General features: G+C 45.8%; 1 protein-coding gene across 2 annotated transcripts in view; it reads left to right on the top strand.

Moving 5' to 3' along the window:
* The window catches only part of SLC23A3 (solute carrier family 23 member 3), a 339671-nt gene that overhangs the window by 113207 nt on the left and 211688 nt on the right, over positions 1–14776 (top strand). For both annotated transcript variants that reach the window (XM_085650085.1, XM_085650084.1), the window contains one exon: positions 9125–9306. In XM_085650085.1, the coding sequence (XP_085506211.1) occupies positions 9125–9306 (182 nt within the window). The remainder of the gene's footprint in view (positions 1–9124; positions 9307–14776) is intronic.

Here is a 14776-nt window from a genome sequence, read left to right as displayed (position 1 = left end):
GGCATGTTTTCTTTATGGAGAGGTGTGGGGTAATACCCCCTTCCTCCTAGAGAGGGGCAGAATGTTCGACCTTGGCAAGGGGGTTAACAAAAAGCAAGAGGGTGCCAGGGCCCTCCAACTGCGAGCCCTCACTCTCCTGACAACCATTAGGGCACCACTGTTCTTCATGGCCATGGGGGTGCAGCCGTAGCTGCGCTTAGTTTGTGTCGGTGGCTGAATGTGGAGGGTATTGGCACTCAATTTTCATCATCAGACTTACAGGAACAGAGGGAGGCGCTGAGAGAGGAGAAAAAAGAAGAACGTGAAAGAGGCAAACACTGACAAAGGGAGAAATCAGAGATTCAGATAGAAGCAGCAAGAGTGAGATAAAGAAACAAGAAGTGTGAGATAGAGAAACAAGAAGTGTGAGATAAAGAAACAGGAAGTGTGAGACAGAGAATTAGGAAGTGTGAGATAGAGAAACAGGAAGTGTGTGATGAAGAAACAGGAAGTGTGAGATACAGAAACAGAAAGTGAGAGATAGAGAAACAGAAAGTGTGAGATAGAGAGACAGGAAGTGTGAGATGAAGAAACAGGAAGTGTAAGATAAAGAAATAGGAAGTGTAAGATAAAGAAACAGGAAGTGTGCGGTGCTGGATGAACGAGGCAGAGGTTGGAATCAAGACTAGAAAGACAAGACAGCAACATAGAAGATCCCCAGCTCTTGTGAAACCTGTTGGCTGAAGGAATGTTTAAAATCAATCGTTTTACGCAAGTCATATTTTGGAACAAATAATTTTACACCATCCAACAAACAAGGGCCTTATATCCGCTTTTTTGGCTTTAAAAGCCAAAGAAGCGAAGATAAAAATATCGCCATATCAACAACAGGGTGCTAACATGCAAAATCGCATGTTAGCACCCTTTTTCACTATGCTTCCCTTTGCATCTCTAATGAGATGCAAAGTGGGCGTTCCAGAGCAAAATAATAGGAGAAATGTCACTGAGCGACATTTCTCCTATTATCAAGCGTCACGCTAGCCCTGTTAGAGACAAAAAAAGCAGCGCTAACTACGGTTAACGCTGCTTTTTTACGTCTGCTAATTTTCAGACTTAGCTATGCAATCAAATGGGAGGTGGATTACATGGCTAAGTCCACCATGGGCTATCAACAAGGATATCCCTATCCTTGTAGTTTTATCGCTGCATTACCAGCGATAACCTCCCAAAATGCCAATATTGCTGGATTGTTTATCACCTAGGCGGTTAGCGTTGTTAATAACGCGATAACCAGGCGATAGTATCCAGCGATAGCGGGCGATAAAAAAATAAAACCCTAAGAGCCCTTAGCATTAATTTTTCCTGTCCCTTGTTAATATGCCCCTTAGAGTATTTTTAAACATAAAAAAGTGCTCGAACCCACAATACAATTCAGAAGTGCAAAATGGATTTGCAATGTTTTTGCACCAGTGGAACATTTCTGTGTAGGGACCTGAGCTATGCATTCTGGGTGGTGTAGATTTCTTTGTTTCAAATGAAACAACACGATGAACACACATGATGATAATGAAGAGCCTAGTGCAAGCCCAGGCTCTTGTTTGAGAAATGTTCACGAGTGGAAAAAAGAGAAAATTCATTTACACATTTTTTGTTACTTTCGTAACAAGAGAGAACTAAACGCGGTCCCCCACTCTTAAAATGTGAGATGGGACAGATTTGAAGCAACATCAGTTGGTTCTCGCATCAAAATCAATTTGCTCGGTTTTTACAAAGAAATGTCACTGCTGGATTGGTATTTTCTGATCGTAAAACTCCTGCGCCTCACATCAAATGACTCTTATAAAATAAACATGTTATACATGTTTGGTGTTTGTTTGGCGGCCCATTAAATACAATTTGCCCTTGTAAAAAGATGGTTCTGTGTTATGTGTTGCAGAAATATGTATCTAATACATTCCATAGTACAAAGTCAGCTAAAACGGCAAATAGATGTATAGGCCTATTCTGTTACCGTACAAACGACTCTTTTTGATTCGACCTTTATACATTTCACCAACCTGCGCCATCAAGACACGTCTACAGCATCTGGCTAACATTCACTTCCTGCCTGAAAACCAAAGAATTTTGTTTCCTCTCCACTTGACTGTCTCTTAATCAAAATCAATTGAATCCCAATGTATTCACATCACCAGATTGATTTTCCAGTCAAATTAATCTCTTTAAATGTTTAATCGTTACCATGTAATACACGAAACCATTGGTTTATTTTAATCACCTAATTTTGTGTCAGTTAAGGAAAACTAAAAAGGATGTTCTTTGAATTCTCTGACACTTAATTTAATCCTCCTGTGTGTTGCGCTCAGCGCTCGTTCACTGTTGAACTAGACAAAGAAGCATCTGTTCTGCAAACGAGGTCACATCGAACGTTTAGGAACATTAATATCGTTATTTTCTATTTCCTCTCATTTGAAAATTGCTGGATTAAATGTATGATTCTTCACTTCCCTCAAAACCATCACATTATTCCTCCATTCAGTGGGTGGTATCTACGCTCCTCATGTACCTGTTCAATAATAATAAGTTATTAAATGCGAATCAAGGTCCGATGACGAAAACAAACTTTTCCAGGACTCCCAGATGGTCACACATGGATCACTCATGTTTTCCTAATTCATTTAAAAGAAGAAAGTTGGCTCTAGAAGGTGCTAAAAGGCGTGGCCAAGAACTCAGTGCGCATTGGTTAGTCAGCCATTGGAAGCGCTTTGACCAAAAATGGAAACATTGGGGGTGGGGCCAACTCTCAAGTGGGCGTGGCCTCCCCTTTTGACTGTGATACGTTATGTGGTGCTACTCTAGCCGCGCCACAATTCTGCTATAGGCCATTATATTTCAAGCAAGATTGTGAAAGTAGTTTAACAAACCCTGCTCATTTATTTCTCTGTGCTTCACTGACAGAGGCAGTAGATTTATCAAACTGAATATTGCAGTGCTGGTGGAACTAGGGGTAACGGGCACGCACTCCTATACTATATTGCTAATATCAAACCTTCACTTGGCTCCTTCGGTTTCACCACACATATCTGACTTATAAATCTCTCGTGGCAGCCTTTTTATAGCAACATTTTAAAATTCAAAAACTTTTCTCCATGAGTAGATCTGGTTTACTCCTAGAACTTCAGAAGTATGTCAGGTGTAAGTAACACCTAGTTACAGAAAAATCATGACCTTTCTCTGGTTTAAATTTCTAAAGCAGACACCGGTACCGTCCTCTGGAAGTGAGACGCCCTGTTTCGGATGCTGATGGCATGTGGTTCAGAGATCTCTTTTGCATGCTGCTGGCATGTGTCCACGGTGCTCTTTCGGATGCTGCTAGCATGTGGTCCAGAGTGCTAAAAGAGATGCTGCGGGCATGTGGTCCAGAGATCTCATTTGGATGCTGCCGGCACGTGGTCCAGGGTGCTCTTTCGGATGCTGCTGGCATGTGGTCCAGGGTGCTCTTTCGGATGCTGCTGGTATGTGGTCCAGAGATCTCTTTCGGATGCTGTTAGCATGTGATCCAGAGATCTCATTTGGATGCTGCTGGCATGTGGTCCAGAGTCCTCTTTCAGATGCTGCTGGCATGTGGTCCAGAGATCTCATTTGGATGCTGCTGGCATGGGGTCCAGAGTCCTCTTTCAGATGCTGCTGGCATGTGGTCCAGAGATCTCATTTGGATGCTGCCGGCACGTGGTCCAGGGTGCTCTTGCGGATGCTGCTGGCATGTGGTCCAGGGTGCTCTTTCGGATGCTGCTGGTATGTGGTCCAGAGATCTCTTTCGGATGCTGCTAGCATGTGATCCAGAGTGCTCTTTCGGATGCTGCTGGCATGTGGTCCAGAGATCTCATTTGGATGCTGCTGGCATGTGGTCCAGAGTGCTCTTTCAGATGCTGTTGGCATGTGGTCCAGGGTGCTCTTTCGGATGCTGCTGGCATGTGGTCCAGAGATCTCTTTCAGATGCTGCTAGCATGTGGTCCAGAGTGCTCTTTTGGATGCTGCTGGCATGTGGTCCAGACTGATGTTTGGATGCTGTTAGCATGTGTTCCAGGATGCTCTTTCGGACGCTGCTGGCATGCGGTCCAGAGTGCTCTTTCGGATGCTGCTAGCATGTGGTCCCACGTGCTTTTTTGGATACTATTGGCATGTGGTCCAGAATGCTTTTTGGGATGCTGCTGGCATGTGGTCCAGAATGCTTTTTCAGATGCTGCTAGCATGTAGTTCAGAGATATCTTCAAGATGCTACTACCATATGGTCCAGAGATCTCATTTGGATGCTGCTGGCATGTGATCCAGAGTGCTCTTTCAGATGCTGTTGGCATGTGGTCCAGAGTGCTTTGTCGGATGCTGCTGGCATGTGGTCCAGAGATCTCTTTCGGATGCTGCTAGAATGTGGTCCAGAGTGTTGTTTTGGATGCTGCTGGCATGTGGTCCAGAGATCTCTTTCGGATGCTGCTAGCATGTGGTCCAGAGTGCTCTTTTGGATGCTGCTGGAATGTGGTCCAGACTGCTGTTTGGATGCTGCTAGCATGTGCTCCAGAGTGCTCTTTCAGATGCTGTTGGCATGTGGTCCAGAGTACTCTGTCGGATGCTGCTGGCATGTGGCCGAGAGTGCTCTTTCAGATGCTGCTGGTATGTGGTCCAGAGATTTTTTTCGGATGCTGTTAGCATGTGGTCCAGAGTGCTCTTTTGGATGCTGCTGGCATGTGGTCCAGAGATCTCTTTCGGATGCTGCTAGCATGTGGTCCAGAATGCTCTTTTGAATGCTGCTGGCATGTGGTCCAGACTGCTGTTTGGATGCTGTTAGCATGTGTTCCAGAATGCTCTTTCGGACGCTGCTGGCATGCGGTCCAGAGTGCTCTTTCGGATGCTGCTAGCATGTGGTCCCAGGTGCCCTTTTGGATACTACTGGCATGTGGTCCATAATGCTTTTTGGGATGCTGCTGGCATGTGGTCCAGACTGCTGTTTGGATGCTGCTAGCATGTATTCCAGAGTGCTCTTTCAGATGCTGTTGGCATGTGGTCCAGAGTGCTCTGTCGGATGCTGCTGGCATGTGGTCCAGAGTGCTCTTTTGGATGCTGCTGGCATGTGGTCCAGAGTGCTCTTTCGGATGCTGCTAGCATGTGGTCCAGAGTGCTCTTTTGGATGCTGCTGGCATGTGGTCCAGAGTGCTCTTTCAGATGCTGCTGGCCTGTGGTCCAGAGATCTCTTTTGGATGCTGTTAGCATGTGGTCCAGAGTGCTCTTTTGGATGCTTCTGGCATGTGGTCCAGAGATCTCTTTCGGATGCTGCTAGCATGTGGTCCAGAATGCTCTTTTGAATGCTGCTGGCATGTGGTCCAGACTGCTGTTTGGATGCTGTTAGCATGTGTTCCAGGAGGCTCTTTCGGACACTGCTGGCATGAGGTCCAGAGGGCTCTTTTGGATGCTGCCAGCATGTGGTCCCAAGTGCCCTTTTGGATACTACTGGCATGTGGTCCAGAATGCTTTTTTGGGATGCTGCTGGCATGTGGTCCAGAGTGCTTTTTCAGCTGCTGCAAGCATGTGGTTCAGAGATATCTTCAAGATGCTGCTAGCATGTGGTCCAGAGATCTCTTTGGGATGCTGCTGGCATGTGTTATGTTATGTTATGTTATGTTATGTTACGACTATTTATTGTGCGCACAGATACTCCAGCCAAGGAGCGTCCTGGCGCAGAGACAAGGTAGCACGTAACACAACCACAGGCTAAAAACAGATACTAAAAGACAGCTAAAACAAGAAGGTTTTTATAGCCCTCCGAAAGGTCAGAAGGTCCTCCAGCACGCGGATTTCAACAGGCAAGGAGTTCCATGCTGACGCAGCCATTACCCTAAACGAGCGGCCTCCCATGCGGCTAAGCCTAAATCTGGGAACCACCGCGAGGGCCAGACCCTGAGAGCGAAGGCTACGGGCAGGGACATAGAAAGACAGACAACTCGACAGGATTTCCGGGCCTGTACCACGCAAGATTTTAAAAGCAAGGCACAATACCTTGAAGAGGATGCGCTTCCTAACCGGAAGCCAGTGTAGGGAGCGAAGGACACCTGTAACTGAGCAGAATCTGGGCAAGCCAACGATCGCCCTCGCCGCAGCATTCTGAACCCGTTGTAAGCGGGTCAGTTCAGCCTGGTTAGCCCCGGCCAGGAGAGAGCTGGCGTAATCCAGGCGGGAGATGATGGTAGCCTGGATTACCAGCTGCCTGGTCGGGGCGTCAAAGAACTTGAGAACAGGTCTCAAGCCCCTCAGGAGACCAAAACAACAGGCCGCGGTTCTTTTAGTATTGCCTACAAAGGAGAGGCCCGCATCCAGCCATACCCCCAGATTTTTCACTTCCGATACCGGGATCGGAGTAGGTCCCAACTCTGAGGGCCACCAGTGGTCACCCCACAGCTCCACTCCCTTCCCGACGACCATCACCTCTGTTTTAGTGGCGTTTAGCTGAAGGCAGTTGCCTGTCAGCCAACTAGCCACCGCCTTCAGTCCGGACTGAAACCTGGGGGCCTCAATCTCCGCATCCCCACTGAGAGTAACCGCCAGCTGAGTGTCGTCAGCATATGAGACCAAAGTAAGGCCCCACTGCCTAGCGACATCCGCCAGCGGTCTCACGTAAAGATTAAACAACGTGGGACTCAGCGAGGACCCTTGCGGAACCCCCATGGCCAGTGGTTGGTAGTTGGACTTGAAGGGAGGGATGGCAACACAGAAGGAGCGGTCATCTAAAAAGGAGCGGAACCATTGCAACACCTGACCGCCAATGCCAGTCTCCTCGAGCCGACGCAGGAGGATGCTGTGGTCTACCGTATCAAAGGCGGCGCTAAGATCTAACAAAATAAGCGCCGCCGTTTGACCAGCATCCAACCTTGCCCGGAGATGTTCCACCATCACAAGTAACGCAGTTTCCGTACTGTGCCCAGCACGGAATCCGTTTTGTGTGGGGTCGAGGGCATTGGTCCGAGTCAGATGTTCAGACAGGGCCAGGTTGACGTGGGCCTCCGTGATCTTGGCTGGCCAGGGTAACAACGAGATGGGGCGATAACTCTCAGGCTTGGAAGGGTCCAGGGTGGGCTTTTTAATGATCGGGGACACCACAGCTTGTTTCCACTTAGATGGAACAGTTCCCGTTTCCAAGGAGAGGTTGACAAGGGAGCATACGGCTGTACGCCCCATAAAAGCTTGATCTCGGAAGAGAGCAGGCCTTACTGGATCGGATGGGGACCCAGATTTGACTTGCAACGCAAGTTTGCCAAAACCATCCAAGGTAAGGGGGGGAAAACAAGCAGTGTAGTCTGATGATGGACCCCATTTATACTCAGATGTCAGATGTCAGATGTCAGATGCTGCTGGCATGTGTTCCAGAGTGCTCTTTCAGATGCTGTTGGCATGTGTTCCAGAGTGCTCTTTCAGATGCTGTTGGCATGTGGTCCAGAGTGCTCTGTCAGATGCTGCTGGCATGTGGTCCAGAGTGCTCCCTCAGATGCTGCTGAAATGTGATTCAGAGAGTTTTTTTGGATGCTGCTAGCATGTGTCTAGAGTACTATTTCGGATGCTACTACCATGTGGTCCAGAGTGCTCTTTCGGATGAGGCTAGCATGTGGTCCAGAGTATTCTTTCGGATGCTGCTGGCATGTGGTCCAGATTCCTCTTTCAGATGCTGCTGGCATGTGGTCCAGAGTGCTCTTTCGGAGGCTGCTGGCATGTGGTACAGAATCCTCTTTCGGATGCTGCTGGCATGTGGTCCAGAGATCTCTTTCGGATGCTGCTAGCATGTGGTCCAGAGTGCTCCTTCAGATGCTGTTCCAGGATGCTCTTTCGGACGCTGCTGGCATGAGGTCCAGAGTGCTCTTTTGGATGCTTCTGGCATGTGGTCCAGAGTTCTCTTTCGGATGCTGCTAGCATGTGGTCCAGAATGCTCTTTGGAATGCTGCTGGCATGTGGTCCAGACTGCTGTTTGGATGCTGTTAGCATGTGTTCCAGGATGCTCTTTCGGACGCTGCTGGCATAAGGTCCAGAGTGCTCTTTTAGATGCTGCCAGCATGTGGTCCCAAGTGCCCTTTTGGATACTACTGGCATGTGGTCCAGAATGCTTTTTTGGGATGCTGCTGGCATGTGGTCCAGAGTGCTCCTTCAGATGCTGCTGAAATGTGATTCAGAGAGGTTTTTCGGATGCTGCTAGCATGTGGTCCAGAGATCTCTTTTGGATGCTGCTAGCATGTGTCTAGAGTACTATTTCGGATGCTACTACCATGTGGTCCAGAGTGCTCTTTCGGATGAGGCTAGCATGTGGTCCAGAGTACTCTTTCGGATGCTGCTGGCATGTGGTCCAGATTCCTCTTTCAGATGCTGCTGGCATGTGGTCCAGAGTGCTTTTTCCGAGGCTGCTGGCATGTGGTACAGAATGCTCTTTCAGATGCTGCTGGCATGTGGTCCAGAGTGCTCTTTCGGAGGCTGCTGGCATGTGGTCCAGATTCCTCTTTCAGATGCTGCTGGCATGTGGTCCAGAGTGCTCTTTCAGATGCTGCTGGCATGTGGTCCAGAGTGCTCTTTCGGATGCTGCTAGCATGTGGTCCAGATTCCTCTTTCAGATGCTGCTGGCATGTGGTCCAGAGTGCTCTTTCAGATGCTGCTGGCATGTGGTCCAGAGTGCTCTTTCGGATGCTGCTGGCATGTGGTCCAGATTCCTCTTTCAGATGCTGCTGGCATGTGGTCCAGAGTGCTCTTTCGGAGGCTGCTGGCATGTGGTCCAGAGTGCTCTTTCGGAGGCTGCTGGCATGTGGTCCAGAGATCTCTTTCGGATGCTGCTAGCATGTGGTCCAGAGTGCTCTTTCGGATGCTGCTGGCATGTGGTCCAGATTCCTCTTTCAGATGCTGCTGGCATGTGGTACAGAATGCTCTTTCGGATGCTGCTGTCATGTGGTCCAGAGATCTCTTTCGGATGCTGCTAGCATGTGGTCCAGAGATTCTCTTTAGGATGCTGCTAGCATGTAGACTAGATTGCTCTTTCGGATGCTCCTGGCATGTGGTCCAGAAGTGATGCCATTATCAAGTGTGGATGGTCATCAGATGCACAATGACGCTTTGATCTCTTCCTCAGGTTTCTGGAGCTACGCTCACTGCTGGGATGCTGCAGGTGCTATTCGCCATCAGTGGCGTGTGTGGTCTGGTCGTCCAGCGCTCCGGGCCCATGGTGCTGGCCTCCACGCTGTCAATCATCGGACTGTCCAGTTACCGGGAGGCTGCTCTAGCCAGCTCGACTCACTGGGGGGCAGCATTGTTGTACGTCGGCCTGACGTTGGTAACTATACTGGGGTTCCACTTAAAAATTGCACACTAAAAAAGATTGAAAATCTTCAAATTTGTCATAAAAGTGATACCAAAAACGTTCAAAATCTAAACCAACAAAGGAAACAAGATGCCCAACATCTAAGAGAATCCACAAAATGTTGCTTTCAGGAAAGTAGGAAAGCTAGTCGATGTTACGAGTATAGCAGGCCCTGGCCCTAACACACCAAAAATAAATAAAACTAGCGCTATCCCACAATTGTGATACAGGGTTGTATAAACTTTCCAAATAAATTGAATGCACTCTGTTTCTAGTATTTATGTTGCAGGGTCATATGTTCTATTTACTGGTCGCAAAATATTGGTCGTATTTTGCAAACAATATTATTGCCATCAGTAAAGATTTTTAAGGGCCTCATGTACAAACTGTCTTAATGGTTCTAAAGCATTAGATGTGGTAAATCTGTGGGTTTGCAACAAATAAGACTCATTTTGGAAGCTACTTAACAACTCAGAAAAGGTATTTAGAATGGTTGTGTTTAGGGTGTCCTTCCAAATACAAATTCTTTAATGTTTTGTGACTACAAAACATTAAAAACAAAAAAAAAATTCAATCCGTTTTTTATTGACTTTATACAACTTTATGAAAGGTGACAGCTGCCTTGCAATGCATTGTCAAACAGTTAAGACATACATGATGTTCCATGTGCATCTGCTGCATATCAATTCTGTACTATGTTTAAAATCTGGTATACGGTACGCAGCATATATGATCGATGTGTCTAAACAGTTATCCATTCGAAAGCATGTACATTATTCGTCTTCCAGTCATCATTATATACTTTGTAGATTTACAGGTATTTGCAATTAAATAGAACTTGAACGTATATGATATCCTGTAAAAGACATTTTTTCCAGCATGTCTTGTAAAGTCTATAAACAGATGGAACAACTTAATAAAACAGAAACAATGACATTGACCCGGTTATCTTAACGCTTTCCCACATCCTCGCTCTTACTTACATTGCATTTTTGTGTGTTTTCCACTCAGTGTTACCCTTTTATGACGTCTACACTTGCACATATATTTAGCTAATGTATATGTGTCCATGGTATGTCGCGGCGCACCCTGTAACGGCATATGTATCACACTCTATCTGTTCCCCCATCCCTCCGCGGGCTGCCCCTCAGGCCCACCCTCCCCTGTCTGCTGCAGCTCACATAAGAAGGCATCCCAATGTATCGCTATGGGGTCTTGACGCAGCCCCAGCGTTTCCTCACGCCTAACAGCGATACTCTCTGCCTTAGCCCACGCAAGCAATGAGTGGCGCCATGCCCGCGCTTGTGGTGGATCTGCTGCTTTCCACCATTTAGTGAGGAGCCGCTTGGCAACCACTATCCCCAGATCCAGGAACCTAGATGTTACTTTTGTGGTGGACGTCCTCCTAAATTGGTGCAGCAAGTATACTGACCATTCAAAAGGCAGCTCACGATTTGTGCATGCATGTAACATTCTAGCTATTGTGCTCCAGTATGCACATATCCGGGGGCAGCTCCATAACGTGTATCAGGTCGGCTCCTGGCTCTGCACACCTCGGACATACCGTGACTGCGCGATGAAAATACCGGTTGATCGTGGAAGGTGTGAGATAGGCCCTGTGGACAATATACAATTGGATTTGTCTAAATAGCATGTTTCTAGGTATGCGTATCCTACTCTCCAGTAGCCGTGCCCATTCCTTATCTTGCAACTGGCGTCCTAAGTCGAGCTCCCACTTACAATGGAGTGGGTCTAGACTAATCGCTGCATGGGTCCTAAGAGAAGCGGCAAACCAACGTATAAGGTGCCTGCCACGGCCCATGACATGTAGATACTGTATAGTGAGCTGCGGGCGTGGTTCAGTCATCATGTCCCCTCATCTGGCCGCCAACATGGTTATCAGTGAGTGATGTGTAAGAAATTGTCCCGGCGGGAACCCCTCTTCGTCTACCAAAGTCGTGTATGGTATGAGTGTCCCATCGCGGTATAGGTCCCCTAGTGTTTGGGTACCCCCCTTTAGCCTGTTCACAATCTGCTGCGCTGTGAGCACTGTGAGTCTGTTAGGGGATCCTTCCAGTGGTATCACCGGCGCATAGGGAGTGACGTCTCTGGTGATATACAGACACCTGCGAAAACATTTATACGCCACCGCAAACAGCAGCGGTTGGTACCTTCGACTTAACGGTAGGGTGGAAAAGTCTGGTAACTTGTTCCATCGAGTGAGGTGGCTGTGTGGTAGCCGTATCTGTGAGATATCTATCTGCAAGCCAGCGCGCCACCCATTGCAACTGAGCAGCAAAATAGTAATGCTCAAAGCAGGGCGCTGCTAGCCCCCCTGGTCGGTGGGTAAGTACAGTTTCGCTAGTGCCATTCTATGTCTTGAATCTCCCCATATGAAGTTTCTAACGAGCTTAGCTAGTATAGCAAAAAAGGACGCAGGGATGGACAAAGGCAGATTGGCAAAGTAGTATAGAAGCCGAGGGAGGATTACCATCTTGGCCAGGGCTACTCTACAACATTTTAACACTAACTCAAAGGAGGTGATAAGCCGTATGAAAACAGGTAGAGGTCCCCTGGGAAGTCCTTCTCCTTTGTGAATGTTGTCAAAAACGTATTCTAGAAGTAGGCGGGGTTCCTGGGACTACTGCCTACTCCTACACAAAGATTTGTGTAACTTTTCTGTTTTTTAAAAGCATCCGGTTTTACTCTAAAGAAAAATGGGATCAATATTTAAAAAATGATTGCTTTATTCAAAAGCACTCATAGATATGGTGGTATGCCGACAGCAGCAGGACTCTATCCCTGTGATTATGGCCATTAGTAGTGGATCCCAATTTACGACCTTCCCTATTCGTAGTAATGAGAGTTCACTGCCAGAATATCGACACCTAAAATATCCCCATACCACAATATCGAGGGACCACTACCTACCCTTAAAAAATGAAACGAAAACGTTTCATTTTCTTCTTTAAATGCAGCCCGTTTTCCATTAAGGAAAACGAGCTCATTAAAAAAAAAAACTGCTTTATTTAAAAGCAGTCCCAGACATGGAGGTCTACTGAGCCTAGCAGGCCACCATACCTGGGAGGGCCAGTCATTCCCAATGGGGTTACAAATTGCTAGTGCCTCATGAATATTGATGAGGCATGCAATTTGCGACCCCATTGGGAATCGCAAACAGTATCTCTGACACTTTTGAACATTGGCATTAGCGACTTGCAAATTGCGACTCGTAATTTTTCGCAATTTGTGAGTCAATCAGGCCAGTGATCGTACATCTGGCCCCTAATAAATAATAAAACATATAAATATGTTAAAAATTGAAATACAAATATATTTAATATAAAAAAACAACCATATTATAATGTTAAATACACATGACAAATATCTAAAACTATTATATGAAATAAAATAAAAAATACTTTTCAAACAAATAAATATTTTTCATTACAAATTATTTAGAAACAAAAACATTAATTAGTACAAAAATGTACTTTTTTTTATTTACTACCCTATAACACCCCACAATTCACAAACCGCATCTACATTGTAAAAAAATGTACTTCCATAATCAACATGATTAATTACCAATTAAATAAATATTATTAATTAAAAAAGGAATTAAAACTAATAAAAATTCATTAACTTCCCACACTTTACCCCTGTAATCCCCACGATGCACAGCTAAAATTAAAATGTTAAAAATTGAATTACAAAAGTAAAACTTATTTTCGACTAAAAAACTTATTAGTATTTAACAACTAATTATAAAGTAAGTACAATTCATTTACTCACCTCCCTTTACCCCATAAAAGTAAAACCCACACTCCCAAAAAATAATAATGATCAACTAAATATTCATTGATTAAACATAGATTACTTCCCACCCTCTACCCCTATAAACCCCACATCCTGCACATAAAATTAATTACACAATTTCCATAATTAATTTACAATCAATTAATATAAATTCACAACTATTAATTAATCAAAAATTACTTCCCACACTTTACCCCTATAAACCCCACAACCTGCACCTTAAAAAAATTACAATTACCATAACGAATTACCAAATAATTAATTATATTAATTAACATCCAATTAATAATTAAATACAACTAAATTACTTCCAACCCTTTACCCCTATAAACCCCAAAACTCGCACCTAAAATTAATTACACAATTTCCATAATTAGTTATTGTTATTATAATTGAATTTATAAGGCGCAACAGCTACCCAAAAAGGGCTTCCCGGGTCAACCAGGACACAGAACAGCTGCCAGCTTCAAGATTATTGATTGAAAAGCCAGGTTTTTATTGATTTGCGGAATTGGACATACACCATTTCATTCCGAATGGCTACAGGGAGGGAATTACATAAGGAAGGGCCAAGATAGGCAAACTATCGGCTCCCCATCCGGGATAGTCTGACTCTAGGCACAGAGAATTTCCCTTGAGTGGACGAGCAGAGATACCGAGAGGGCTCATAGGGATGAACTAGGGATTGAAAATATTGGGGGGCCATTCTTGATTTTATTATAAACATGTAGCACAGGGCCTTGAACTTGATTTGGTTCTCCACCCTGAGCCAATGGAGGTCCCGCAACTGCCCAGAGACAGAGGAAGCTCTAGGAACCCGGCAGATCAGTCTTGCAGCAGAGTTTTGAACCAACTGTAGCCTGCGAGTCACTACCTTGTTAGCCCCCAGGTAAAGAATGTTCCTGTAATCCAGTCGAGAAGTGACAAGCGCATTGACTACTGTTCTCTGAGTGTGCTCTGGCAGCATCCAAATAATCTTTTTTAGCCACTTTGCAATAGTGAAGCATGTGGCAGCTACCTTCACTGCATGTTGTTGCATAGTTAGTGAGTCGCCAATGCTGAGGGCCCCATAGATCTTTGCTTTTTTCCAAGACCAGGACTTCGGTCTTCTCTCCATTGAGCTTTAGGTAATTGGCCTGTATCCATGAGGCAATTTTACCCAAGCCCATCTGGAGGGGGGAAGTCTCAATCACCCTCTGCATTGAGAGCAAGAAGATAATCTGGGTGTCGTTCGCATAAGAAAACAGAGACAGCCCAGCTTCTTCGGCAACATCTGCTAAAGGTCTAACATAGAGATTAAATAGTAGGGGGCTGAGAATGGAGCCCTGAGGAGCACCGTAGGGCGAAGGATGGATCTCAGAGCTAGCAACTGAAGAAAAGACTTGGAAGGTCCGATTGGCAAGAAAGGAGATAAGCCAGTTAAGGGCTTTACCACAGATACCCCGTGATCTTAACGATTTTACTAACATGGTGTGAGACACCATGTCAAATGCTGCGCTTAAATCAAGCAGTATAAGAGCCACTGTGTCTCCAGAGTCTAGTTGGCTGCGCAGTCTTTCCGTGACTCCGAGAAGAGTGGTTTCAGTTGAAAAACCGGTTCGGAAG

Source organism: Triturus cristatus, chromosome 3_2 (assembly GCF_964204655.1).
Source record: "Triturus cristatus chromosome 3_2, aTriCri1.1, whole genome shotgun sequence".
Lineage (NCBI taxonomy): Eukaryota > Metazoa > Chordata > Amphibia > Caudata > Salamandridae > Triturus > Triturus cristatus.
The sequence above is the reverse complement of the archived record's forward strand: the minus strand, read 5'-3'. Positions and strand labels throughout refer to the sequence as shown.